Source organism: Symphalangus syndactylus, chromosome 5, assembly GCF_028878055.3.
Source record: "Symphalangus syndactylus isolate Jambi chromosome 5, NHGRI_mSymSyn1-v2.1_pri, whole genome shotgun sequence".
Lineage (NCBI taxonomy): Eukaryota > Metazoa > Chordata > Mammalia > Primates > Hylobatidae > Symphalangus > Symphalangus syndactylus.
The window spans coordinates 22,398,234-22,425,165 of record NC_072427.2 but is presented as its reverse complement, the minus strand read 5'-3'; the positions used below and the strand labels follow the sequence as shown (position 1 = coordinate 22,425,165).

The window sequence follows — 26,932 nt, the reverse complement described above, 5'->3', positions numbered from 1 at the left end:
AACAGTTGTATTTCTTTTATCACAAAATCAATGGCATGTTCAAAATAGAGTATTACATACTGCTCCTTCTTTCCCAGAAGCAGTGTGTAATTCAGTGTACCCATGAGGACTTTAAATATGCAAGCAATGTTTGAATATTGATATTTAAAGTACCCCTAGGGACAAATTTGTCTACGATGACTCTTCATAACTTTCGTTAACCTTTGTTAACTTCAAAGCACAGGTAAGTCCACCTTTGTAAAAAACTTGGTGGAGGCAAATTTTGCCCCCATGCATTTTCCATGAGTCTTTCCTCTATGAAGACTAGTTACACAACGTCAAATCATTTAAAAATAATGACCTAAGAAATTTATCTGGTTTCGGCTGAGTTCTTGCCTGTTTGTGTCAGTCCTGTTTACCTCTCAACTCTTTTCTTCCTTCATCCCAGTTATCTATAATTACTCCCAAAGTATTATGATTCTGATTGTTCTCTTATTCCTCTCACCCAGCTCAGCCCTACTGTGTCCTCTGCTTATCTTCATCCTCTTGACTTTTCTTTAATAAGTAGTCCTCTGTCATTACTTTTGCCAGCAGCCTTCCCAGGGACATATACCTGCCAACAGTCACTGAGAGCTTGAATACCTGGCTCACTTGATTTTCTTTTTATTCCACCTGCTACCTTTATGTCAGGTCGCTTCAGTATGCAAATAGCAACAACTCCAACAATTTCTCTTCCCTTTACTACCAAACTTATTTCTAGATGCACTTCTCATGACAAAGGAAGAGTTGTCCTACCCCCTTAATACTCAGAATGTGGTCGGTGAACCAGTAGCATCAACATTAGGTGGGAGCTTGTTAGAAATGCAGAATCTCAGACCTGCCGCAAACTCCAGATTCTGAATCAGAATCTGCATTTTAACTCAACTCCAAGTAATTCATATGCACACGAAAGTCTGAGAAGCACTAATTTACATCTTTCTATTGTCGTCATTCAGAATATTATCTCTTCCTGTTTTCTCCAAAGCATACCCAGTCATTTGTCCCCTTCTTCTATACCACAACTTCTTTTCCACTGGCTCCTTCCCCCTGCCTATAAACAGCCTAAGGTCTCCCTTAATCTTGACAATACCTCCCTTCAATCTTACGTTCTACCCTTTTCACTTTTCCCTTCATCTCTAAACTTCGTAAAAAGAATGATCTTTTCTCCCAGTCTCCATTTCCTCTCCTCCTCCTTATGACTTAACCCATTGCACTTATTTCTTCTTTGACCACTTCATTGAAATTGCTCTTGTAAAGGTTCCTAGTGATCCTCTCCTTGCCCAATCCAACGTCTCGTTTAGTCTTCGTTTTCACCTCTGCAAAATTTAATACCATCAGACATTTCTCCTCCTGACTTTTCCTCCAGGTTACCAATCTCTTCCGCTTCTTCTCCCTGTTCCTTCTTAGTCTCTTTCTAGAGCTCCTTTCTTCAGTCTGACTTGGCACACTTGTACTCTGAAAACTTCTTGTGTTCATCTTATCCATTCACATGATTTCAACTTTACTGATTACGTTTTCATTCTATATATCCTATGCATTGTAGATTCATTGTTCTAACCACTAATAAAACCATTTCTTCTTGAAAGCACCTTAGAACATAATAGCTGCTACTACCTAGCACTAGTATCCTGTGTGCCACATATTGTGCATGCTCTGCCTGCATTATCTCATTTAATCCTCATACAAACTTCAGGAGGTAGGTGCAGGTATTGCTTTTGCTTTTTAGTTGGGGAAACTGAGACTGAAAGAATTGGCCTAGGATCACACAGCTAGTAAGAGCTCATGTGGGAAGCAAGAGCCTATTTTTAATGATATATTTGTTATGTACAAAATAATATATATAAATATAAGGTTATAAACTATAAAGTGACCCTACCACCGAACCTAAAAACTAGAACATCACAATTAACTTGTATCTATTTACGTATTCTTTCCAGTCCCTCTTCCTACCCAGAGATGAGCACTAATGTTGTGTTATTTCCTTTTCTTTTTAAAATGTTTGCCCATGCCTAACATATAGGTGTATACTTAAACAGTATATTGTTTAATATTACTTATTTTTAGCTTTTTAAAAACTTCTGACATTCACTCAGCACTGTTTTCCCAAGATTCCTTCATGTGGTTATGTGTAGCAGTAGTGTATTTTAACTACTGTATAATAATTCAGTTTTATGGGTATACCACAACTTATTTATCCAGTCTCCTATTGATAGGCAATTGGGAATTGGGTTGTTTCCAGCTTTTTGCAATTATTATTATTGTTATTTTATTTTATTTTTTTTTTTCGAGACAAAGTCTCACTCTGTCCCACAGGCTGGAGTGCAGTGGTGCGATCTCGGCTCACTGCAAGCACCACCTCCCAGGTTCACACCATTCTCCTGCCTCAGCCTCCCGAGTAGCTGGGACTACAGGCACCCACCACCACGCCCAGCTAATTTTTTTGTATTTTTAGTAGAGACGGGGTTTCACCCTGTTAGCCAGGATGGTCTCGATCTCCTGACCTCGTGATCTCCCCGCCTTGGCCTCCCGAAGTGCTGGGATTACAGGCGTGAGCCACTGTGCCCGGCCAGCTTTTTGCAATTATTATGAACTGTGTGGCTGTGAGCATTCTCATGCCTGTCTCCTAGTATATGTGTACAAGAGTTTATTTAGGATATGTAACTAGAACTGAAGATACTGAGTCGTGAGTTGATGGATTTTAACTTTACAAGATAATGCCAAATTATTTTCCTTAGTAGTTGGACGTTCTCACTAGAGGTGTAGAAGAGTTCCCTGTGATTAACTTGGCATAGTCAGGCTTTTTAATTCTTGCCAGTATAGTGAGTATAAAATGGCCGTTATAGTGTTAATTTATAATTATCTGATTAATGATAAGGTTGAGCTGCCTTTCATATTTGTTGACCACCCATGTTTTCTCTTCTGTACAGTGCTTGTTTTGGGTTTTGTCCATTTTCCTATTGGATTTCATTTCTTACTGATTTGTAGGACTTCTCTACATACTCTGGATTCTAACTAACATGGATCGTCACATTTCTTGCAGATATCCTCTCCAAGTTTATGGCTTGTCTATTCAATTTCTTTCTGATATTTTTAGCAAACAGACTTTTTAAGTTGTATTGTATTGTAGTCAGCTTTATCAAACTTTCCTTTTATGGCTAGCATTTTTCTGTCTTGTTTAAGCATAACCATTTGAACCAGCACCATTTATTGCATAGTCCTTCCTTTTTTCTCTGATCCACAGTGCATCTGTCATATATTCATAGGTCTCTCTCTGGGTTCTCTATTCTGTTCTGTTAGTCAATACCACACTCTCTTAATTATAGTAGCTTTATAATGAGTCCTGATATCATGTAGGGCTAATTGCATAGTTTTAGTTTTCAAATATTTAATAGTCATGGTTTGGGATAGAAGTTCAAGGAAGGTCTTTTTTTTCTTGATGGGAGAATTTACATATGCTAGTAAGAATGATCCAAGTCAGAAATGATCACAAAATGATAATGTAAGAAAGAATTGCTGAAGCAGTGTCCTTTAAGAAAGCAAGAAGGTAGGGCCAGACGCAGTGGCTCACACCTGTAGTCCCAGCACTTTGGGAGGCCGAGGCAGATGGATCACGAGGTCAAGAGATTGAGACCATCCTGGCCAACATGCTGAAAATACACCATACTAAAAATACAAAAATTGGGTAGGTGTGGTGGTGTGTGCCTGTAGTCCCAACCACTCGGGAGGCTGAGGCACTAAAGTCACTTGAACCCGGGAGATGGAGGTTGCAGTGAGCCGAGATTACATCACTGCACTCCAGCCTGGTGACAGAGCAAGACTGTCTCAAAAGAAAAAAAAAAAAAAAGAAGGTATAAGATCTGGTGCACATCTGGAGTGGAGGGGCTACCTTGGTTCATCCATTAAATTGGAAGGAAAGGCAGAGTATTTGGGCACAGATACAGGTAAGTAGATACTTGGGGTGAGAGCTTGTAGAAATTCTTACCTGATTGCTTCTATTTTCTTAAGGAACAAGGTTAGCATTTGAGACTGAGAATAGGAAAAAATGCGGGAAGATTCAAGAGAGAGAAAAAGGTAGAAAATAGTCATTTAGAAGAATAAGAGAATGAATGAACTTGGGAAATGAAGTGGAATTGCCAGGTAATACTAAAGGCTTACTTGAGGCCAGTGGTCTTGAATTTGAAGTGAGAGGGGTCACAATGGTTGTGTGTTTTTCTCCAGGCATATTCAATTATTCAGTCACAGGACAGAGAATTGAATTTAACTAGAATTAAGGTTTTCACAGAGAGTAGGGTAAAGAAGATTAGAGGCCAGGGAATTAAGGATGTGTACAAGGATTATAACAATGGACCATGGAATCCAACATATGTTAAGAGGAAAGATGTAAATGAGAAAGGGATAGAGTCAATAGATTTTGAGTATGAGCTGGAAATACAAATGGTGATAGAAGAGTGAAGTATTTGAATAGAATCATGGAAAGGTTGCAGTAGTTGCCAATGACAGTGCAGGTGCTACTAGTATTTCTAGTGGGACACTTAATTCTTCATTGTACGAGCACTGTCTACATCACAAGACATTTAGTACCTGTGGCCCCTGTGCATTAAATGCCAGTAGAACCCCAGAGTTCTTAATAATAACCTAAAATGCCTACATAATTTTGCTTTCAAAACAGTGGCTTAAGACAGTATTTACAGTTACTCCCAGTGGTTGTGAATCACTTGTCTTAAGAAAGAACCATGGACTATGGGAGGCTGAGGTGGGCCAACCACCTGAGGTCAGGAGTTTGAGACCATCCTGGCCGATATGGTGAAACCCTGTCTCTACTAAAAATGCAAAAATTAGCTGGGCATGATGGTGCACACCTGTAGTCACAGGTACTCGGGAGGCTGAGGCATGAGAATCGCTTGAACCCGGGAGGCAGAGGTTGCAGTGAGCCAAGATCGAGCCACTGCATTCCAACCTGGGCAACAGAGTGACTCCATCTCAAAAAAAAAAAAAAAAAAAGAAGAAGAAGAAAGGGAGAGAGAGAGAGAGAAAAGAAGAGAAAGAACAAACCATGGGAGCGAGTGACTGAGGTAGGGTCTTAGAAGACAGGATCTTTGGCAGAGAGGACACCAAGGAACTGAGATACCAGAATGTTAGAAAGATAATCTATGTGGATATTGAAATCACAGGAATTATGATGAATGACAGAGGGCCAGAAGTGAAATCTTTAAGGAGTAAGGAGAATAATCCAGGGAGTCTGTAGATGATTGCAGTAAGGAGGGGAGTAGCTTAAACTGAGATTCAAAACTGGGAGGCTTTTATTTTCAGGGAATGTGAGGCACAGGGGAGAGAATGAATAGCTTATAAATAGTAGGGAGGAGCAAGAAGGACACCTTCTCCACCTCCAGGGCAAGTAGTAGTATAAGAGCTGTGGGAGAGAACAGAGCTACCATTTGAGAGGGTTACAGGGAAAGAGGCAGCACTGCCCTTAGAAGAAAACAGGTTTTAGTTAGAACAAGTTGTTGAGTGGAATATCTTGGGAATTCAGATTGAGAATATAGGAGTTTTGCTAATGGCTAACTGTGGTTTTCAGGGGGCCCAGTAGAAGAGATTAAAGAATGGGATGGGGGGTTCTGTTGAGAAATGAGGCCATAAAAGGACCTGTGCAAAGCTGACTGGGGATATGAGTTCAGGTAGTGATGGGTGCTCTGGAGCCCATCTTGTAGTATCCAAAGTAAGCTAGAATAAAGGGCATAATGATAAAAAGCCTGATGGCCTCAAAGCAGATGATGGGTTGATGTTACGCATATTGTTAAGGGAAAGAAAGGAGATTTTTACGAGGGTCCCTTTTTGCTACCAGAGGCTCTCTGAGTACTTCCTCCCTCCTGCCACTAGCAGAAGGAGACAGAAAGGAGCAGGCACCCTTATCTAGAATACCCGGAGTTCCTTCGATTCATATGGATAGAAGGTGAAAGTTACTCATCTGTGGCCAGGAGGACACCATGCACTGATTGGCTTACACCTGCTGTATTAGTTATCTATTGCCATGTAACTGAAACCTAGTGACTTAAAGCAGCATTTATTATCTCATCTTTTCAAGACTCATCAAGAATCCATTCAGGTGCAACTTGCTAAATCCTCTGTCTCTGGGTCTCTTGCAAAAGGAACTGAGATACCAAAATGCAGTCCAGGTGTCAGCAGGGACTCAAATCATCTTAAGGCTCAACTGGGGATGGATCCTCTTCTAAGATCACTCAAATTGTTCCTGGCAGAATTCAGCTCCTCACGGTTGTTGGACTGGAGGCCTCAGTTCCTCATGAGTTGTTTCCCAGAGGCCTCCTCTGATGCCTTGCCCCATGGATCTCACCATGAGGCAGCTCACAGCATGGCAGCTGGCTTCATCAGAGTAAGCAGTAAAGTGTCAGCAAGAGAGAGTGCTGGCAAACAGAAATCAGTCCTTTGTAACCTAATCTCAGAAGTGACATCCCATCACTTTTGCTTCATTCTGTTTATTACAAGCAAGTCACTAGGTCCAGCCCACACTCAAGGGGCAGTGATTACACAAGAATGTGATGTAGAGATACCGGAGGCAGGAATCATTGGAGACTATATCAGAAGGCCACCTATCCGTAAACCAACTACTGATACAAGAGGATTAGAACTGGCTCACACCATTCAGGTTCTCCAACCCCTGGAGCTGGATTCAGGTCCCTAAATCACAAGGCTACCACACAGCTATGGCATCTGCCTGTAGTCCAACTACTTGGGGGGCTGAGGCGGGAGAATTGCTTGAGCCCAGGAGGGCTGCAGTGAAAGATACTAGTGGTGGGCAGCCTTGTCTGGTGCTGACGATTGCCTGGCAGTCAGTGGAGGGCAAGTTCTGAGAATCGTGCCGTATCGGTAAATTGGGACTTACAATTTGTAATTATTCCAATATATTTACTAGAGATCATTTGGAAAACAGACCCTCAAATGACAATAAAGTCTTAAATCATTAAAAACAAACAAACAAACAAAAACACAAGGTTACCACACAATTGGAGGGAGGGACAGAGGATAAACATTGGGATGATAGCTACAATGTTTACCGTAAGGATTTACCATGTGGCCATGTCTTTATTCTTCTGACCCTGAACCCGTTCTTTCTACAATATGGTGGCTGCCGCCTTATATCTCCCCAGTACCCCACAAGATTAAGTCTGTGTTCCTTATTCCACATCATACAGTGCCTTTCACAGCTGACCCCAGTTTATCTTTGCAGTCTTACCTCTCACCATTTACTTTCATTTATTCTTGGTCTCAGGACCTCTTTAATACCATTAAAAGTTTGTTTGAGATGGAGTCTCACTCTGTCGCCCAGGCTGGAGTGCAGTGGCATGATCTTGGCCCACTGCAACCTCCGCCTCCTGGGTTTAAGCGATCCTCTTGCCTCAGCCTCCTGAGTAGCTGGGATTGTAGGCACGCGCCACCTCGCCCAGCCAGTTTTGTGTTTTTTGTAGTTAGGATTTCACCACGTTGGCCAGGCTGGTCTCGAACTCCAGACCTCAAGTGATCCGACTGTCTCAGCCTCCCAAAGTGCTTGGATTACAGGCGTGAGTCACTGCACCTGGCCCCCTTTAAGGGGCCTGTAATCTCAACACTTTGGGAGGCCAAGGTGGGTGGATCACCTGGGGTCAGGAGTTCAACACCAGCCTGGCCAACGTGGTGAAACCCCATCTCTACGAAAAACACAGCATTAGCTGGGCATGGTGGCATGTGCCCGTAATCCCAGCTACTCAGGAAGCTGAGGCAGGAGAATTGATTAAACCCGGGAGGCGGAGGTTGCAGTGAGCTGAGATTGTGCCACTGTACTCCAGCCCGGATGACAGAACAAGATTCCTTCTCAAAAAAAAAGTTATTGAGGGCCCCAAAGAGCTTTGTTTATATATGTTATCGTTAATGATATTTATTTAATTAGAAATAAAAACAAATTTTAAAAATACTTAATTCATTTAATGTAATAATAAATCCATTACTTAAATAGCATTTTTATAAAAATAAGATTTCACAGAAAAGTTTGCAGAATGACATTTTTACATTTTTGCAAATCTTTTTTTTTTTTTTTTTTTTTTTTTTTTTATTCTTGAGACAGAGTCTTGCTCTGTCGCCCAGGCTGGAGTGCAGTGGCGCAATCTCGGCTCACTGCAAGCTCCGCCTCCCGGGTTCACGCCATTCTCCTGCCTCAGCCTCTCCGAGTAGCTGGGACTACAGGCACCCGCCACCACGCCCGGCTAATTTTTTTGTATTTTTAGTAGAGACGGGGTTTCACCGTGGTCTCGATCTCCTGACCTCGTGATCCGCCCGCCTCGGCCTCCCAAAGTGCTGGGATTACAAGCGTGAGCCACCGCGCCCGGCGCAAATCTTTTTAATGTCTGATTTGATAGAAGACAACTAGATCCTCATATCTATTTCTGCATTCTCTTTATTGTAATATGTAATTGTGGTTGAAGGTATATGAAGAAAATCTGGTATTATACAGATATTTAATTGAAAAATGGTGATGTGAGTATCTTAATAGTCTTGCCTTTTTTTTAACTTCTGTTTTAGGCTCAGGGAGTACATGTGCAGATTTATTATAAAGGTTAACTCATGTCACAGGTGTTTGTTGTGCAGATTATTTCGTTACCCTGGGTTCTAAGCCTGGTATCCAATAGTTACTTTTTCTGATCCTCTCCCTCCTCTCCTTTACCCTCAAGTAGGCCCTAGTGTCTATTGTTCCCCTCTTTGTGTCCATGAGTTCTCATCATTTAGCTTCCACTTATAAGCAAGAACATGTGGTATCTGGTTTTCTGTTCCTGTGTTAGTTTGTTAAGGATAATGGCCTCTAGCTCTATGCATGTTCCCACAAAAGACATGCTCTCACTCTTTTTAATGGCTGCATAGTATTCCATGGTATGTGTGTACATTTTCTTTATCCAATCTGTCATTGATGGGGATTTAGGTTGATTCCATTTCTTTACTATTGTATATAGTGAGTGCTGCAGTGAACATTCGCATGCATGTGTCTTTATGGTAGAATGATTTATATTCTGTTGAGTATATAACCAGTAATGGGATTGCTGGGTTGAATGGTAGTTCTGTTTTTAGCTCTTTGAGGAATTGCCGTACTGATTTCCACAATGGTTGAACTAATTTACACTCCCACCAGCAGCATATAAGCGTTCCCTTTTCTCTGCAACCTTGCCAGCATCTGTTATTTTTTGACTTTTTAGTAATAGCCATTGAGTTGTGTGAAATGGTATGTCACTGTAGTTTTGATTTGCATTTCTCTAATGATCAGCGATACTGAGCTTTACTTCATATGCCTGTTTGTCTAGCACTTTGAATAGCTTTCCCCCAGTTAGAAAATATAGGTTCTCTGAATTACTTGGGTCTTCCAAATATTCACTCATTTCAGTACAAAATGTTTTTAATCACATTTTTAATATCATTATCTCATCAGAAAAGTCTTTAAGTATTGGGGCCAAGTTTGGTGGCTCACACCTGTAACCCCAGCACTTTGATAGGCTGAGGCAGGAGGATAGCTTGAGGCCAGGAGTTCAAGGCTGCAGTGAGCTGTGATCACACTGCTACACCTAGCATGGGCACAAGAGCAAGACCCTGTCTCTAAAAAAAAAAGTCTTTAAATATTGGAAAACTGTCAGTCATGGAGGATTTGAAATTCTAGTTTTCACTAAACACTCAAATTTTATCATTGGCAAAAAACAGTTGTTTTTCTGGAAGTAATAAGTTAACTTATTTGTTATAATGTGCCAAATTGCCGAGTCTGCATAGCTATATTGAATATTATCATTCCTTCATATCAAAATGGTACTCCTTGAAAAGATCCTTATGGCTTCTGTTGTTTCATAGCTTCTGCTTATAGTGTTCTGGGTATCCTTCAGTTTTGCTGCCAGCCTACAGCTTCTCAGTGTGCCTCACATTTAGATACCTCCAGAGAGAATCTGATTGGATTCTCCAGCCAATATCTAATATAGGGGTGCATGGCAACCAGTGCATAAGGAACCATTTGTGGCTGCTTACTCAGAGGAGACTTCAGATCTAGGAGACAGTCAGAGTACCTTGTCCAGAATATATACCATGATGAATTAGCAAGATGCAGTTTTCAATACATGGATGCAAAGTGATTATGGTATGAGCATTTTTTAATCTCAGATTTTGTAATTTGCTTTTGCAAAGCACTCATTTTACAGCACCTTGTTTAAAGACTCCAAAAAGCATGTCCTTAAAACTATAGTCACATTCTTGGTGCTCCCTTCCCTTTGTTTGGGGTATTAATACTACTCTGAGGCTGCCATGGGACCACCTGTTCCAAAAATATTCTTTGATGTGGATTGAGTAGTTTTTACTGTGATTATTCTACCAAGATAAACATAGAATTTATTGCCTTTCACAGTAATAACAAGAAAATATTGTTAAAGAAGGTTTTGGCCGGGCACGGTGGCTCACGCCTGTAATCCCAGCACTTTGGGAGGCCGCCAAGCCAGGTGGATCACAAGGTCAGGAGTTCAAGACCAGCCTGGCCAACGTGGTGAAACCCCATCTCTACTAAAAATACAAAAATTAGCCAGGCGTGGTGGCACACACCTGTAATCCCAGCTACTCAGGAGGTTGAGGCAGGAGAATCACTTGAACGGAGGTTGCAGTGAGCTGACATCACACCATTGTACTCCAGCCTAGGTGACAGAGCGAGACTCTGTCTCAAAAAAAAAAAAAAAAAAGTTTCTTTGGTTGAATAACAATTTTTCATTGTTCTAATGGGTGTCTTCCTCCTTCACAAGGGAGGAAGATCCTCCAAAGTATCTGTGAGTATAATCTTATAACTGGTGTTTTTGTTAAGAAATAATTAGGAGTCACCAGGCACTCCATTTTTTAAGTTCATAAATTTCAAACATTTTTTTTTTTTAAAGATTTACTTCCTCATTTTGGTAGGGATGGAAGGATAAAAAGTATATTTCTGCCATCTTAGGGGGATGGAAGTTTTGGTAACTCTCTCTCCTTTGAAGGTCCTGGAATCGTTTATTATAATATATACCGTTTAGTATACATGTTGGGCTGTCTGAATGAGAACATACCCATGAGTGTGCACATGTGCTTACAAACACGTTCATTCATTCAGTGAAATTAAGAGTGGAAGCGAAGCAGGCTGTTTTTAGAAAAAAATATTTGAGGCCTGAGTTCCCTCTTTCATTCATCCCATGAGGGTATTACTAGGGGGTTTAATATATTTGGGTTAATTATGAGAGGGAAAAAATAGCATCCTTTGGGGAAATAGAACCAGACACAATTTAAAGTGGGACCCAAATCGAAACAAAGTTCTTTTATGAAACAAATGTTTTATTTTCTGTTTGTCACACGGATGCCATCTAAATTTTAAAAGAAATCTAGGCTTCCTCTTATCCTTTATGTTTTTTTTAAAAGCAAGAAGTCAGAGACTTTGTACATCTTGATTAACTCTTACATTTGAGCTATGTGTCACAAGTAATTAAGTTACAAATATTCTGAAGATTAATTGGTGCACACTCTAAGTGCTTTTTAAATTTTACACAGCTTACCTTTCTGAAGAATGTCCTCACAAAGATAGATTATATCAATTTCTCCACTGATGATGTATTCCAGCAATAAACATAGTCCTAGAATTGTAGAATGTGCACTGCTGCACTCTGTCCTAACAGACAGTAGACAAGGTTTATAATTTTTTTCTATGGGGCACTAAAAATACCCTAGTATTTCCTTTAACTTTTTGCACTGACAGGTCTAAAGCAAAGCCACAGAAGCTGCTCTTGCTCAGTAAGTATTGTTAATGCTGCAGTGCATATTAAAATTTCAGAAAACCCAATTATGTACTATCTAGGTGTGGATAGCTCTCATTGTTAGTATCCTAAATCATCTAAAGGCTTGTTTTCTTTCTTTTTTTTTTTTTTACAGACCTAACTACCATAATGAATGCTGCATATTAAGAGAAACCACAAGAAGGTTATATGTTTGGTTGTCTAATATTCTTGGATTTGATACGAACCAACACATAGTCCTTGTTGTCATTGACAGAACCCCAGTTTGTATGTACATTATTCATATTCCTCTCTGTTGTGTTTCGGGGGGAAAAGACATTTTAGCCTTTTTTAAAAGTTACTGATTTAATTTCATGTTATTTGGTTGCATGAAGTTGCCCTTAACCACTAAGGATTATCAAGATTTTTGCACAGACTTATACATGTCTAGGATCCTTTTATTAAGGCAGTTATGATCATCATTTTCCTGCCTTGACCCCACCATCATCAAACACTCAGTTAAATATAAATTAACATTTTTTAGATGACCACTCAACATAATGCTTAAGAATGGAATTTCCTCTCTGTGACAGAGCCCAGGAATTAATTCCTAAATACATAATGTTGGTATATTGAAGACGAAATTAAAATTGTCCTTCAGTTTTGAGGCCATGTGTAAAGTTTAACCATATTGTAAAATATCTATTCCGTATTAGAAATAGCTAGTTGACAGCTTATACTTCTCAAAATTCATATTGTTATGTACACAAACTAAGTTTCTATATGTGAAGTTAGTGAGTCTTTTTGTGTTACTCCAAAATAAAGGCAATGATTTATTTTTTTCCCAGTGCCAATACAATTTTGAGCTAAGCACTCAAGGTGGATACTTTACATTTTAAAGCTGGAATCAGCAACAGCCCTATGGGAAACCAGACAAAGCATTGACTTTTAAATGTAGACTTTTAAAATAAACTGTTTTCTTTTGGAACTACACTTAGAATAGTTAATATTCATCCTTAAACCATTATTATGTGTACATTATTGTTGCTATTGTGATAACAGAGAATTTTATTTATTTTTATGCCAGCTTATATTGTGAGAACACAGTCAGTCAGTTTGGGTTTTATCAATCCTGTTAATGCTTGTCCATGGAACATCTTTCGCGTATTCAAGGTTTGTAGTTGAAAAGTTTACTGTAAAAAAATCAAAAACAAAAAAATGTATTGTTTTTACAGAATAAATTTATTGGAATGTGTACTGGGAGTAAGATTTGAGGTTGTAAGCAAACTAAGTTAGTGTAATTTGGCTTCATATATGTAACGTGAGGTATTAATGTAATTCATATATTAAAGCAAAAATTGTTCACAGCAAGCTGACAATAGAATCAAGTGCAGGTGAGGGTTTTCTTTTTCTTTCTTTTTTTTTTTAAACACTCTCTGGGTTTTAGATTATTTGAAAACACTGTAGGGGATGATGGGGAGATGACTACATGATTTGCTTACACATACATATTTACCAGCCCAGTGGACCCTAGATTTTGTAACTTGATATTATCCATGCATTGATTTGTATCCCATTTTCTTTTGGTTTTCTTGGTGAGAGCTAATAAAAACATGAGAAAATGTGAGCAGACCTAAAAGCCTAGGGCCATTAATAATGATGATAATGATGATGGCAGCTAAGGGTATGAAAGCACCAGTCCATTTATCATTTCAGGGCACAGTGAGGAGGTGGTTGTTTGTATTTTTGGTGTGTTCCTTTCATTTAGTAAATACTGGTTTTCTCTAGTATACTCAACATACAATCCCAAACAAGAAAAGTTCATAAAAAGATAGTAAGGATGTCAATCTAATACTTTTTCCTTAAAAGGTACTTTTTAATTTTGAATATTTGAATGTATTTTTTAATTAATGAAATTTAATTAATCAAAAGACCTCTGCATTGCTCACACTGAAACATAAGGGGAATGTAGATGACATTTTGAATTGGAATATACAACTCACAAATTTTCTTTAAAAGCATTTTATGTGTATATATGAAATGTTTCAAATTTAATAATATTTATCTTCATAAGAGGCCAAAAATAATTTTATTAAAAATATACACAGAAATACAATATAAATATTTCCAGCCACCAATAAAACAAGTGTTCATTAAGGATAGAGATAAAGTTATTGATCCCTATTTAGCTGTTTAAATTCACACAAAAATATTTAGTAAAATTAATTTTCTTAAAACAGCAGCAAATAATAAACTCCTTGGGAAAACATTTTTCAAACAACATTTAAAAATATTCTGATGATTTGCCTTTTACATTGAGGTTAATAATGAAGCATATTCATCTTATTTGCAAAAGTTACTCCTCCAGTCTGCATTCATTGTTTTGAATTTTTTAATATGCACAGGCCATATTCTCTTTTGAACAGTTTCATTTCATGCTCACTACTATTGGCACTAAATTGTAATTTTTTACACTTATAATTATTTTATACGTCAAACAGAATATTGAGATGGATGATCAAGTTTATTCACAAATGATTTTGAATATATTTCTTTAAACAAACTTTCTCAAGAATTTCCATTTTCCTTCAAAAAAAATTTACACAATACCATATAGCTCACACATACAGTGCAGAGCAAGAATGTACATATTCTTAAGTATTCATGTATGAGAAGAGAGTGAAATGGGACAAAATATTAGTACCAGTATAACAAAAGTTAGTAATTTAGAAAGGAAGAACATGAAGTAATATTTTTATTCCACTTTTTCTTCTGCCTTTGTTTTTATGAAGAACTCTGGTTTGTAGATACAACGATAGGCCAAGAGCTGAGGAAGAACTCCATATGCTATGTTTAATGCTAAAAAAAGGATTTTTGCTTCTTCAGGGACTCTGTAGACATAAGCAGTTCTAGCATGAAGAGATGCACCAATGTGAGAAAACTGAGCCTGTTGCATTAAAAAAAAAAAAATTGGGTAAGCATGAAACGTGTTCAATTGGACGCATGATGAGTTCTGAATGGTTCATTCAGGCTACGTTTCTGTGCCCTCAAAACCAGTCTCACCTGCAGACAAAATACCTTCAAACAATCCGGAGTCTCTAATGTCAGAGTCTTTCATTAAATGTAGTCTTTGATTAAATTTAGGGCCATTCTTGATATGACTGTTCAAATAAAGTAGATATTATTTAGTGTAGTTTTATCATGCCAGTTGTATTTTTTAACCATCAAGTGCCCCTTACCAAACATTAGTGGCTCAATCTAATAGAAAAATCTGAATAAAATCTCAAATTTTTTTCTGATTTGCATTCTGGAGATCCTACATACAGACTCAGTTGTGGTTCACAAATTGTGTTCCAATAAAAATGAAGAAAGTGCAGAGTTTTTAAAAACTAAAATATTTTTAGCATAACAAACTATTGAAAGGGAAGCACTGGGGGGACCTCAGCTTCATTTATCAGTCTTTCATCTACTCCTTGGAGCAAGAGCTCATACCCTTTCCCTATGTGTTTTTTGTTTATTCATTTATTCATGTATTTGTTTTTTCTGCAGCTTTTAAAATATTAAGGGTTGTTTGTAAGATAAGTTTGTTACCAACTTGGGTGGAGGTAGGAGTACGGTTGCTCTTTGTAAAATGGCAAATGTACATGCAGGCAACCTTTTTAAATCAAATTATAATTTATTTAGAAGTATGACTTGTCAGCATTATCTGCATTTGCAAAATGACCTCCCTCTCTACTTATATACTTGTTCAGAAAACACATTCAGAATGTGCCAATTGGTCTTTTTTGATACTTTTCGCAAGCACAGAGGAAAACCGTATTGGAAAGGGTAAAACAGACCACAGCAGGATTAAAAGCTCCTGTCAGAAAATTTCCTCAGAAGGCTTGTATCATTACAAAATGTACCCCTGGAGTCTGCATTTTCATATTTTGCTGAAATTCAAGATATACATGAATAAAGGATTGGGAATCTAAATGTAATAAGTAGTAAATTATCAGTTCATCAGGATCAAAGAGACAAAAGACTGCACTATAGAGAAGGCATAGAAGTAACAAGAATGAAGAACTAGATAATTTGCTTTAAATACATATAAGTTATTTTACATTTCCTTCCATATGAAACCAATTTATTCTGCTGAGTGATTCACAGATAAAGGTGTTACTTACCACTTGACTTCCCCATGACAAGAAAAGGACAAGTTTTTTTAAGCAGCATCTTTATGAATTTTTTATCAGTGGCAGATATTTTAATGGGCTGCATTTTTACAAATTCCTGATATATTCTGGTGACCTGTGGTACATTTTTGCTACTCTGGAGATAGAAATTAAATTAGCATGATGTATTGCTAAGGACCAACATGTGGATTGTCTACATTGTGATCTATGAGGCACTGAGAGGACTCGGCCCTCAGATACACCTCCCCTGGGTAGATGCCCAGGCAGAACTCAGCAGATGTATTTGTATCTCTGGGCTCCAAGGACAAAAAACCTTGAGAGTAAAGGGCACTTTCAGGGCTGCCCTGAGGAGGTGCTTTCTGGACATTCTAGGAACTCTGAGCAGGAGCATGGCTCCCGTACTATTTTTCCCTAGGGCCTGTTTTGAATAATAGTGTTTTTCTGAATATATAACCAAGCATTTTCTTCTAGACTAGAAGCCAAATTTGATCCCTGGTTTTCAGAAATCTGAGTTTGGTGGTTCTGTCTTTATAGATACTTGTACACATCACAAAATCACCAAATTTGGGGAAATGCTAACCATACTTTGAGAGAATAAATATGAGCAGTTGTGCCTACTTGCATAGCGAAGCCTGCATAAAAAGTCAGTGATTCCGTAGGCTCTTTTCCTGCACTAACCAGTGCAGTTAATACCTCATTTTCATGAACAGCACACTCGTGGCAACATTAAATGAATCATGGCCGGGTGCAGTGGCTCACGCCTGTAATCCCAGCACTTTGGGAGGCCAAGGCGGGTGGATCACCTGAGGTCAGGAGTTCAAGACCCGCCTGGCCAACATAGTGAAACCCCATCTCTACTAAAAATACAAAAAATTAGCTGGGCGTGGTGGCAGACGCCTGTAATCTCAGCTACTTGGGAGGCTGAGGCAGGAAAATTGCTTGAACCCGGGAGTGGAGGTTGCAGTGAGCCAAGATTGTGCCACTGCACTCCAGCCTGGGTGACAGAGTGAGACTCTGTCTTTAAAAAAAAAAAAAAGATTCATGTCTTCAGATTAGATTGTAAGCCCACTGGGCAGGTACTGTGTCTAATGTTTTGTGTGGCACCTATCACATTGTTAGAGCTCAATAAACGTTCAACAACAATGGACTTGTGACTGTCAAAATACAAAAAGGGTCTACAAAGCATTTCTCTATTTTTGTATGTATTTTAGTAGGCCTTTTTATTCAGAATTATTAAACAAGGCACAAAAATTTTAACATTCATAATCAAAAGAGGCATTTGTATGTGAGAGAAGAACTCTAAGGCCAGTTGTGTGCAGCTCCCAGTACTGCTCATAGTCCTAATGGATGTACTTATGGTGGCTACACTTCTAGCTGAGTGAGCACCTGACTATAGCTTTCTCTAAGGCATAGGATGTTAAGTGTTCAGGGTTCTGAAGTTCAGAAGAACAGTCTCACCTGAGGAGGTTTCTCTTCCTAAGCACATAGCTAATAAAGGGCTGCAGGTTGTCTCCTGGGTGATGTTCCCAGCAGCACAAGGCCTCCCATGGCAGGACCTGAAGAGCTCAGCCTGAGCCTGTGCTGGGGTCAGGTGGCTCAGTGAACTCAGTGCTGCTGAATTAACAGGAGGCCCGGGATTACAGATATGAGTTGTTGATCCTAGAAATTTCTCCAGAATTTAGCAATGTGAGGTTGAGTCCCTAATAATTTTTCTTCCACTTCATTCTAAATCATTTTCACCTTGCAGAAATTATTAAGAGATATACTCTGATTTTTTTTTTAAGAATGGATGATTGGAATGGCAAATGAAACAATAAGGTGAACAAAAGTTAAATTTTAAGAGCTGTTTTCTTACATGTATAGAGACAATCTGTAAAGGATAACTAAAAAAGTTAATCGTGGTTCCAGAAGGAAGAACTGAAAGAGTGTTATATGTCCATGTGAATATTATAGGCAGAAAACTTAGGTGACCATTGGGATGATAGCCAGGGTCTTTTGCTAATACAGTATAAATAGCTAATGTAGAACTGTGTTATCTTTTCTTAGAGTTTTCGGAGCAACATAGTTTATTGGTTCAGAACACTGACTTTGGAACTAGACATCCAGAGTCAAATCACAGCTCCACCACAAACCAGCCCTGTGGCCTTGGGTAAGGTGTGGAACCCACCTCATAGGTTGTTATGAGGGTTCAGTGAGGTGATGTTTGTGACATGCTTAGACAGTGTCAAGCACTTGGGGCTATTCTGTAGACACAAAATACAAAACTGAAATACCCATTCATGATCTGGTGCTCAACTCTGTAGAAAACCTGGGCCCTTTGTTTTTAGATCCTCTTGACCTTTTGACCTTTTTACTGTGAGTGTCTCCATGAAAGGATAAGTACATAAAGATGTTAAATCAGTATAATTTAATACTAAATAAAGATGTTGAGCAATGAGTCACACCAGAAGCAAATGAAGAAAACAAGATTTGCATTAGCATCCCCACTAACCGTGTTCAACCTAAACCGTTACTTTCAGATTTTTCTTAACGTCTCCATGAGGGAAAAACCATATGAAATTTACTTCCAGGCTGAGCGTGGTGGCTCATACCTGTAATCCCAGCACTTTGGGAGGCCAAGGCAGGAGGGTCACTTGAGTCCAGGGGTTTGAGACCAGCCTGGGCAACATAGCAAGACCCTGTCTCAAGTTAAAAAAAAAATTATAAAAAAAGAAATTTACTTCAGTAGAGTTAACTCTTCACAACCAAATTATTCATACATAAGTTTCCATATCTCTTTGTGAGAAAAAGACATGGCATAGCACCTAATAGCCAGGGAGTTAGAGAGTCTGAGGGCAGCACCTGACTGAAGTAACTGAACCTGCTTCGCTGGCTGTGGGATGGCAGGCTCCTTACCAAGCCCGTGGTGAGTCTGTCCCAAAGCTTTCAGCCAGTTTCTTTGTTTTCTTGGTAACTATATACAATACACATAATTTAATTAGTTTGTCTTCAGGTTAATCTTCTGAACAACATAAGGCATATCCCCAAACTCTTACTTGGAATCTTCTACCAGTAATAATAGCAATAAAGAGTTACATAGCTGTTATGTGCCAGACACTGTTCTAAGCCCTTTACATATATTACCTCATCCAGCCCTCACAGCAATTCCATGAGAAAGCTACTGTTATTATCCTCACTTTACAGAAGAGGAAACTGAGGATCAGAGAGGTAAAGTAGCCAAGGTCATTGTGCTCATCAGCAACTGGCTAGAATCTGAACCAGTTCACCTCCAGAGCTTATGTTCCTAACTATATGAACTCTACTGGCTTTGACTTTTTTTCATTTTCATTGATATTTTAGCAGAGAAAATGCTTCAATTGATAGGAAATGCTAATAAGTGGATCTAACCAGCCTATAATGCCTTTCAGATTACACTTGCAGCTTTAATCCTATGGTTTGCATTTCATATGAAAAGATACTTGGGTTATGAGTAAGTCCCCAGTGGAACTCTTTGGTCTAAAATGTGTCCTGGTTTCATTTTATTCAATCTTCTTTTACTCTTTCTTTGATCTTTTGATTTCTGAAGGCAGCAGATTTGGCAGACTCCTACATGGTCTGAAATCAAGGCCCCAATAACTACTCACTCTTTTTTTTTTCTTTTTTTTGAGACAGTCTTGCTCTGTCACCCAGGCTGCAGTGCAGTGGCGTGATCTTGGCACACTGCAGCCTCTGCCTCCCGGGTTCAAGCGATTCTCCTGCCTCAGCCTCCCAGGTAGCTGGGATTATAGACGCCCACCACCACACCCTGCTAATTTTTTGTATTTTTAGTAGAGACGGGGTTTTGTCATGCCAATTGGCCGGGCTGGTCTCAAACTCCTGACCTCAGGTGATCCACCTGCCTGGTCCTCCCAAAGTGCTGGGGTTACAGGTGTGAGCCACTGCTCCTGGCCACTACTCAATATTTCTTCCATTGGCCTATACTGATTTAGAACTTTTCAAAGGTGTTTTTTTTTTTCCCCTAAGTTGCATAGATTCTTGAGAGTTTGCTAGATGTTTCAATAAAAGTAAGTTTTAGTAAAGTTAGTGGGATCATGAATGCATAAGGCTTCTAAATAAGAATGGCAATTTTAGCAAGCAAAGATGCTTGCTAAAAAAAATGCCTTTTTTTTTTTTTTTTGTGGTGGTGGTGGGGGAGACAGGGTCTCTCTCTGTTGCCTGGGCTGGAGAGTGCAGTGATGCAGTCTCGGCTCACTGCAACCTCTGCCTCCTGGTTCAAGCGATCCTCCCACCTTGGCCTTCCTAATAGCTGGGACTGCAGGCATATGCCATCATGCCAGCTTAATTTTTGTATTTTTTGTAGAGATGGGGTTTTACCATGTTTCCCCGGCTGGTTTCAAACTCCTGACTTCAAGCAATCCACCCACCTCGGGCTCCCAAAGTGCTGGGATTACAGGTGTGAGCCACCATGCCTTGCTGGAGAGTGCTTTCTGTGACGAATGTGTCAGATACTCCCATAAGATGAGACTCCATTTCATAAGCAAGTATTTGCTAAGTACAAAACAAATAACATAATTCAGTATTCTGGTCATATGTATTGTTTTGTTGCAGCATGGCTTCTAACTTTTCCTTAGCCTACACACTGTAAGTAGGTAGATATTAAAGCTCAGCCAAGAGCTATGGGAATCAGACCCATAATTCTTTACTCAGTCTGTCTTCACCTGCTGGGCTGGGAGAGACATCCTTCTGACATTTACAGGATCTGGTCCTTAGCCTTAGGCTCTGGATCTGGGCATTCACCATCAAGAGAGGGGCTTCAGGCTGCCTTATCAAACTGGGTAGTGATGGATAAGCCCCAGGGTTCCTGACATCTGACACGAATGAGGTAATGCCCCCTGCGGCTGCCAGCTGCTCTGTAGTCCACACTGCCCTTCTCAGAACCACTTGGCTGGAGTAATAAGTGCCCATCTGCAAGCTTAGCTTCACCAACAGATTAGGGTTTGTCTTATTGCTACAGGCTTACCACACCCATTTTCCTCTAAGCTATGACCTTCCTAAGCTTCCTGACTGTTGACCCTGGCCATGTGACTAGGCTTTTGCCTAGGTTTTCCTTCTGTTTCCATTTGTCTCCTGAGACTTGACCAGGTCCAACATCTGGTCTCTTTAACCAGCCTGCTGGCTGATGACACTTAGCATTCCTGCATCAAGGACTGGTTCCAGGCCTACCAGGCACATGGCAGGCAGAGGAGGCCTGATTGTGCAGGCAAAGCACACAGGTAATAGGTGTCAAACTGAACAGTTGTCAAACTGAACAGTCTAATCCTCTAAAGAAAGGGCTGGCAAGAGTGAAGTGGGTATGCGGCCATCTGTCCTGAAGGATACAGGAGAATAAGGCAGGGGAACCAGGCCAAAAAAAAAATCTAAGGCTTTCTCTGCCCTCAGACCTGCTGCATATGCCCACAACTCAGTGTTGCCCTGGGTTATTCCCTGGAGAGGCTCAGCCTAATAAAGCCCTACTTGGCCCTCAGAGTCCAATTCAGAATGTCACTGCCTTCAACCCACAAGGTTCTCCAACACCTCGTACTACATACAGTCTTTTGTGCTGTAGGACTCTGTGCCGTAGTTCATTGTTTGCATGGGGTGGGTGAGATAACACAATAGAGAAGAATATGAGCTTTGGAGTCAGACAAGATTTCATAACCCTATTCTGCCATTTAATAACTGTAATCTTAGGCAAATAATTTCAGGTGGACTGAGCCTCAGCTTCCTCATCTTTAAATTGGGATTTTTTTTCAAAGCTATTACAAAAGATAATATTATATGTCCATTGTGCTGTTTATTCTGAGGCAGGCAGGAAGACCACAGTCACCAGCCTCCCCTCAGTTGACCTGGTGCCAGGCCTGGACCTTGAAAATATCCCACGTGATCTTTGCATAAACAAGAAATAAAATTTTATTGTGTTAAGCTACACTGAGTATTTGTTACAGCAGCAGAGCACATAGCCTATCCTTAGACAAATAGGTAAGTAAAATTTTTAATGTGGTTTGCCTGGCACGAAGTAAGGTAATGAGAGCTCAGACTAGTGTAGGGGCAGCGAGCTGGAAAAGAAAAAATGGGTTGGAGAATCACTGGAGTAAAACTGGACCTGGTTGGGTGTGGTGGCTCACACCTGTAATCCCACCACTTTGGGAGGCTGAGGCAGGAGGATTACTTGAAGCAGGCATTTGAGAATAACCTGGGCAACAAAATAAGATTCCATCTCTTTAAAAAAATTAAAAATTAGCTGTGTGCAGTGGTGTATGTCTGTAGTCCCAGCTACTCTGGAGACAGAGGCAAGAGGATTGCTTGAGCCTAGGAGTCTGAGGCTGCGGTAAGCTATGACTGTGCCATCACACTCCAGCCTGGGAGATGGAGCAAGACCCTGTCTCTTTAAAAGAAAAAAAAAAGACTGAGTGGTGGTCTAGATGTAGAGGATGAGGAGTGTAAATAATTACTCCAAGTTTCTGGCTTGAGTTGGTGGATGCAATTGGACTATTTACACAGATAATGAAAAAATGGAAGAGAGGTTGTGGGGAGGATCAGGTCCTATTTTATATATTAAATCTGAGGTGCTAGTGAGGCATGCAAGTAAAAAGACTGAGTTTGGAATGAAATACAGGAGTCTGGGAACAGTGTGGGCTGAAGGTAGAAAACTGGAAGTTATCAGCTTATAGTTGGTATTGAAAGATACAAAGATAAAGACCTAAAATACAGAAATAAACCCCAAGCACTGAGGAATCGGGTATTTAGGGGTCTGCAAAGGAAAAACAACCAGCAAAGAGCAATAAATGTTAGTTCTCTTCCTTCTTAAGCCCCTCAAGGAAAGGACAGGAACCATTACTTCTGGATGCTACATCAACTTTTTTGATACTACTATGCTAATTTTATAATTAAGAATTACCTCAAACTGAAAGGATTTAATGCATTGACCCCTTAAATACTATATTTTTCAACTATGTGAATTCTAGTATGTCTTACGATCATGGTTATTATACCATGCATATAATTGACTGTACAAGCCTACAGTTTCTGGATGAACCTCATTCTTATAACTGCTTGAAAAGAACAAGATGAAGCTAATGTTTTTAAACGATAAGTTCATTTGTTTTATTTCTAGTAAGAACAATGAAATTAATTTTCTTCCTTGTTCAGAAGATCGATTTGTTTTGCTAATTATCTTGTAAAAATGTGCTTTATGTTATGTGTGAAGTTCTCCATAGATAATTTCATTTTCAGTTAAATGCAGTAAGCATTCACTGAACACCTACTCCAGGCCAAATATTTGGCAAGGTGCCAATGGAAAAGGAATGAAATGACAGGCTCAGAACATTTTTTAAACCAGTTTCCCTGGTTCTGTATAGCATAGTGTAGTGGAATTCTGAAGTCTTTAATTTGGATGGACATTTTGAAGGTGACAGCTCTCAATCCTTTTTTAGTAGCCATGGTATTCAGAGATTGTGAAACAGTCCTATAAAACAACAATGCCACATGCTGGGTGTGTAACCTTGGGCAAATCATTTAACTTCACTGGACCTCAGTTTCCTCATCTGTGTAACTGGATGGCACATCTACCATATAGTTATTGTGAGATTTAAATAAAATGTACTTGCAGAAATGTCTTCTGAAGAACTGCAAAACAAAAGGTGACATGTCTAATAGCTATCCCCTACTCTAAAACACTGAGCAGAGAAGTTTTTCATATATTCAACAACTGACACCTAGACCACAAGTAAACCTTCTCAACAGAATATTCTTAGTACCTGAGCCAGACCTCCAGCATGTATCAATGTGATGTCAGGCATCCAGGAACATCCAGGAACCAGTAAGCCATACAGTGCAGTCACAAAGTAAGGAACAGAATAGAACATATACACCAGCATCTGTATTGAACAGAGAAATAACATCATCAGCAAATTGGCAGTTAACTTGGCCTGACTAAAAAGTACAAGAAAATAAACATTTTCATCTTTGAAAATATTAATTCCTATTTCCTATATGGGACCTTTTCTTTTTTTACTTTTATTTTTATTTATTTATTTATTTAGGTGGAGTCTCACTCTTGCTCAGGCTGGAGTGCAGTGGCACGATCTCGGCTCACTGCAACCTCCACCTCCCGGGTTCAAGCAATTCTCCTGCCTCAGCCTCCTGAGTAGCTGGGATTACAGGCACGTGCCACCATGCCCGGCTAGTTTTTTGTATTTTTTCAGTAGAGATGGGGTTTCACCGTGCTGGCAGGCTGGTTTCAAACTCCTGACCTCGTGATCAACCTGCCTCAGCCTCCCAAAGTGCTGGGATTACAGGCATGAGCCACCGCACCCAGCTGGGACCCATTTTTTAAAAAGAAAATTAATTTTAGAAAAATCTTAGGCTTCATAACTACTTGACCTGAATTTTAGGATAAGCAGCAGGATCCTTTAGATAGGGCTCTTGAAATTGCGTATATAATCGGCAGAGCTCAGATGGGCAATCCAAAGCAATCTAAGGACAAAAAATAAACTCATTATAAAAATACAATCACATCTGGTTCTTAGGTTTGCTGATAAGGCTAAATGTGCCAGGTTTAGTCACAAGCTGCTTTGCTATTTAACAAAACGTATGCATTGTAGAGGCTCATCAGTGATGGAAATATTTTGCAGATTTTTTCTAAGGAGATTAAGCAAAGGTTAATTATGGTGCAGGAAATGGAAACTAATGCCCTATTCTTGGGTACCTTTCAGATATTCAGAGTTTAAGTATCTAGGTTTGGCTAGCCAAAGCACAGCTTGCTTTAAATTATGAGTTTCACTTTTCTTGGAAATAACTAGCCCACTATTCCCTACAGGAAGAAAAGTATATTTCTACACCAAATTCATCTTACTATGCATTGCAAGATTTGAAAATGGCACCCTCCTGTCTCCAGTGCATCATAGAGTATATGGCCTTTGGAGGCAGTAAAAGATGATGATTTGAAAGCAGGGTCCTCTTGCCGGAAAGTCTCTTTGGCACCTTACTAGGTCCCCTCTGAGTCACCTTCCTCCCCTCAGGCACCATTCCTCAGGTCTTTGGCCATAAATGTTGTCCCACCTACATGGCATATATGAACACAGGCCAATGGCAGAGTTGGTAAAAATGGCCCCAATCCAAAAGCCCTACCCACCTTGCATGCACCCCCACATATGCACACATTTTTCTCATGTGCACAGGGAAAGGGATATGGACGTGCAAGAATACAGGTGGGGCCCACTATTTTTTGTTGTTTGAACTTTAAGAATTACAACAAACTAACCAAAGAACAGTTTCAGTGGCCCTGTGGTCTAAGCAAAGCTATGGCGTTGCCTTCTTCTCTTCACCATTCCCCTCCTCCTGTTAGCCAACTCTCCTCCAGAAAGTTTCTGACATTTCACAGATAAAGATAACTCTTAAAACAGCTTCTCGCCCTGAACCCAGCCTGCTGCACAGGCCCCCAGTAGCCCAAGACCCTGAAATGATAAGAGTCACCCACATGGGCTTACACTTGCCACTCTACTGTCCAACTGTTGCACGCCAACAGGCTTAGAATAGAAATTGTCACTGAAGCTGAATATAATTAACAATATAATTCTAAACTTACCAAATTCATTTCTACTAAGAAGAAATCATCAAACTGGGACATTGTGAAGGATCACTGATCAATAAAAATCCTAACAGTAATCATTTACTATGTATAAGAGCCTCTACCAAGTGTTTGATGTACATTATCTAATCTCCAAAACAATACTGTTAAGGTAGGTAGTGTTATTTTACAGAGAGGAAAACAGAGTCAAAGAGGTTAAGTAGTTTTTCCAAGGCCACACAGCTAGTAAGTGGCCAGGATTCTAACTCCAAAGCCTGTGAGGGTTTTTCCTAACCTCTGCAGTAAAATATTAATAAAGAGAAAATAGAAAACATGAAATGCCCACGTGCCCTTAATGTATTTTAGTCACATCAATACAAAGACTCCAGGCCTGAGATGAATTTACTCAACACTACTCTTATCAGTGAGACATTCCCATGACCCTACATACACATGAATTGTTGAACTAGTGCGCCTTCCTCAACCCCATTGCCCCTACTCCTGAGAACACAGGGATGCTCTGTGCCACAGTTGTGTTGCCGTCCTAACGTGCCATCCTTACCAAAGATATTTACATTTAAATCAGAAACATCAAAAGAATAAAAAAGAGAGACTCTGATGGCTGATTTTTTAGATGCCCTAAAACAGGGAGGAAGATGCTTCTGAGTAGAGCTTGATCTAAGGACGGGAGGAGGTGACAGCAGGAGGCTGGGGTCGGGAGCAGCAGGAAGCAGGTCCAGGGCTCCAGGCTTTGATGGGAGGAATGGTTTGTTAGTTCACTAAGAAGTCTGATGGAAAAACAAAAACATATTTCTAAGTTTTTTTCCATTTGGAAATGTGAATAGTATCACAATGTTATGTTATTATGATCTGTTATGCTTACCAAGCCTCTGAACAGGCAAAATCCAGTTGCCAGGAGGAGACACACGACCAACATTAAATCAAATGGTCTTCTCAGCAGGTCTTTCGCTTGGGCTTCTTGAATAACCTAAAATAGAGTTTGTACCTAAAGAGCAGGCCCAAAGTGCCAAAGAAGAATCTGAAATCTGAAACATTAAATGTCATGATGGTGGATAAGAGAATTTTGAAGATTCACAATTTATATCATAAATCACTGGCCATGGAACTTTAGGAAAATCATTTCCTTCCTCAAGTCTCAATTTCCTTATCTGTGAAATGAAGAATTTGGGCTAAATGATCTCTTGAAGGGCCCTTGTAGCTCTATGAGTCCACTTTTTTTCTTGAAATGACATTTTAATGATAAGAAATTCTAAAGGTAAACCATATACCTGCCACACCACTATTAAAAGTTGGTATACTTTTCCAGTAATACATGTAAATAGATATAGTTACATACACAC

The 26,932-nt window shown here is 39.6% G+C and overlaps 2 protein-coding genes across 9 annotated transcripts in view; one reads left to right on the top strand and one right to left on the bottom strand.

Moving 5' to 3' along the window:
• The window catches only part of HDGFL3 (HDGF like 3), a 95,995-nt gene that overhangs the window by 57,029 nt on the left and 12,034 nt on the right, over nucleotides 1-26,932 (top strand). Inside the window, exon 6 of one of the 3 annotated variants that reach the window (XM_055277429.2) lies at nucleotides 11,968-17,132. The exons of the other annotated variants lie outside the window; for them this stretch is intronic. Coding sequence (XP_055133404.1) covers nucleotides 11,968-11,973 — 6 coding nt within the window. The 3' untranslated portion in view covers nucleotides 11,974-17,132. Of the gene's footprint in view, nucleotides 1-11,967; nucleotides 17,133-26,932 lie in introns of those variants that run through there. 3 annotated transcript variants of the gene reach the window in all.
• Nucleotides 13,871-26,932, bottom strand: part of TM6SF1 (transmembrane 6 superfamily member 1) — a 30,339-nt gene continuing 17,277 nt past the window's right edge. For 4 of the 6 annotated variants that reach the window (XM_055277421.2, XM_055277422.2, XM_055277425.2 and 1 more), the window contains 4 exons: nucleotides 26,455-26,559; nucleotides 24,386-24,478; nucleotides 23,761-23,880; nucleotides 14,316-14,757 (listed from right to left, as the gene is read on the bottom strand). In XM_055277421.2, coding sequence (XP_055133396.1) covers nucleotides 14,566-14,757; nucleotides 23,761-23,880; nucleotides 24,386-24,478; nucleotides 26,455-26,559 — 510 coding nt within the window. In that variant the 3' untranslated portion in view covers nucleotides 14,316-14,565. Of the gene's footprint in view, nucleotides 14,758-20,388; nucleotides 20,513-23,760; nucleotides 23,881-24,385; nucleotides 24,479-26,454; nucleotides 26,560-26,932 lie in introns of all 6 variants that reach the window. The other 2 variants (XM_055277423.2, XM_055277424.2) reach the window with 2 other exon arrangements.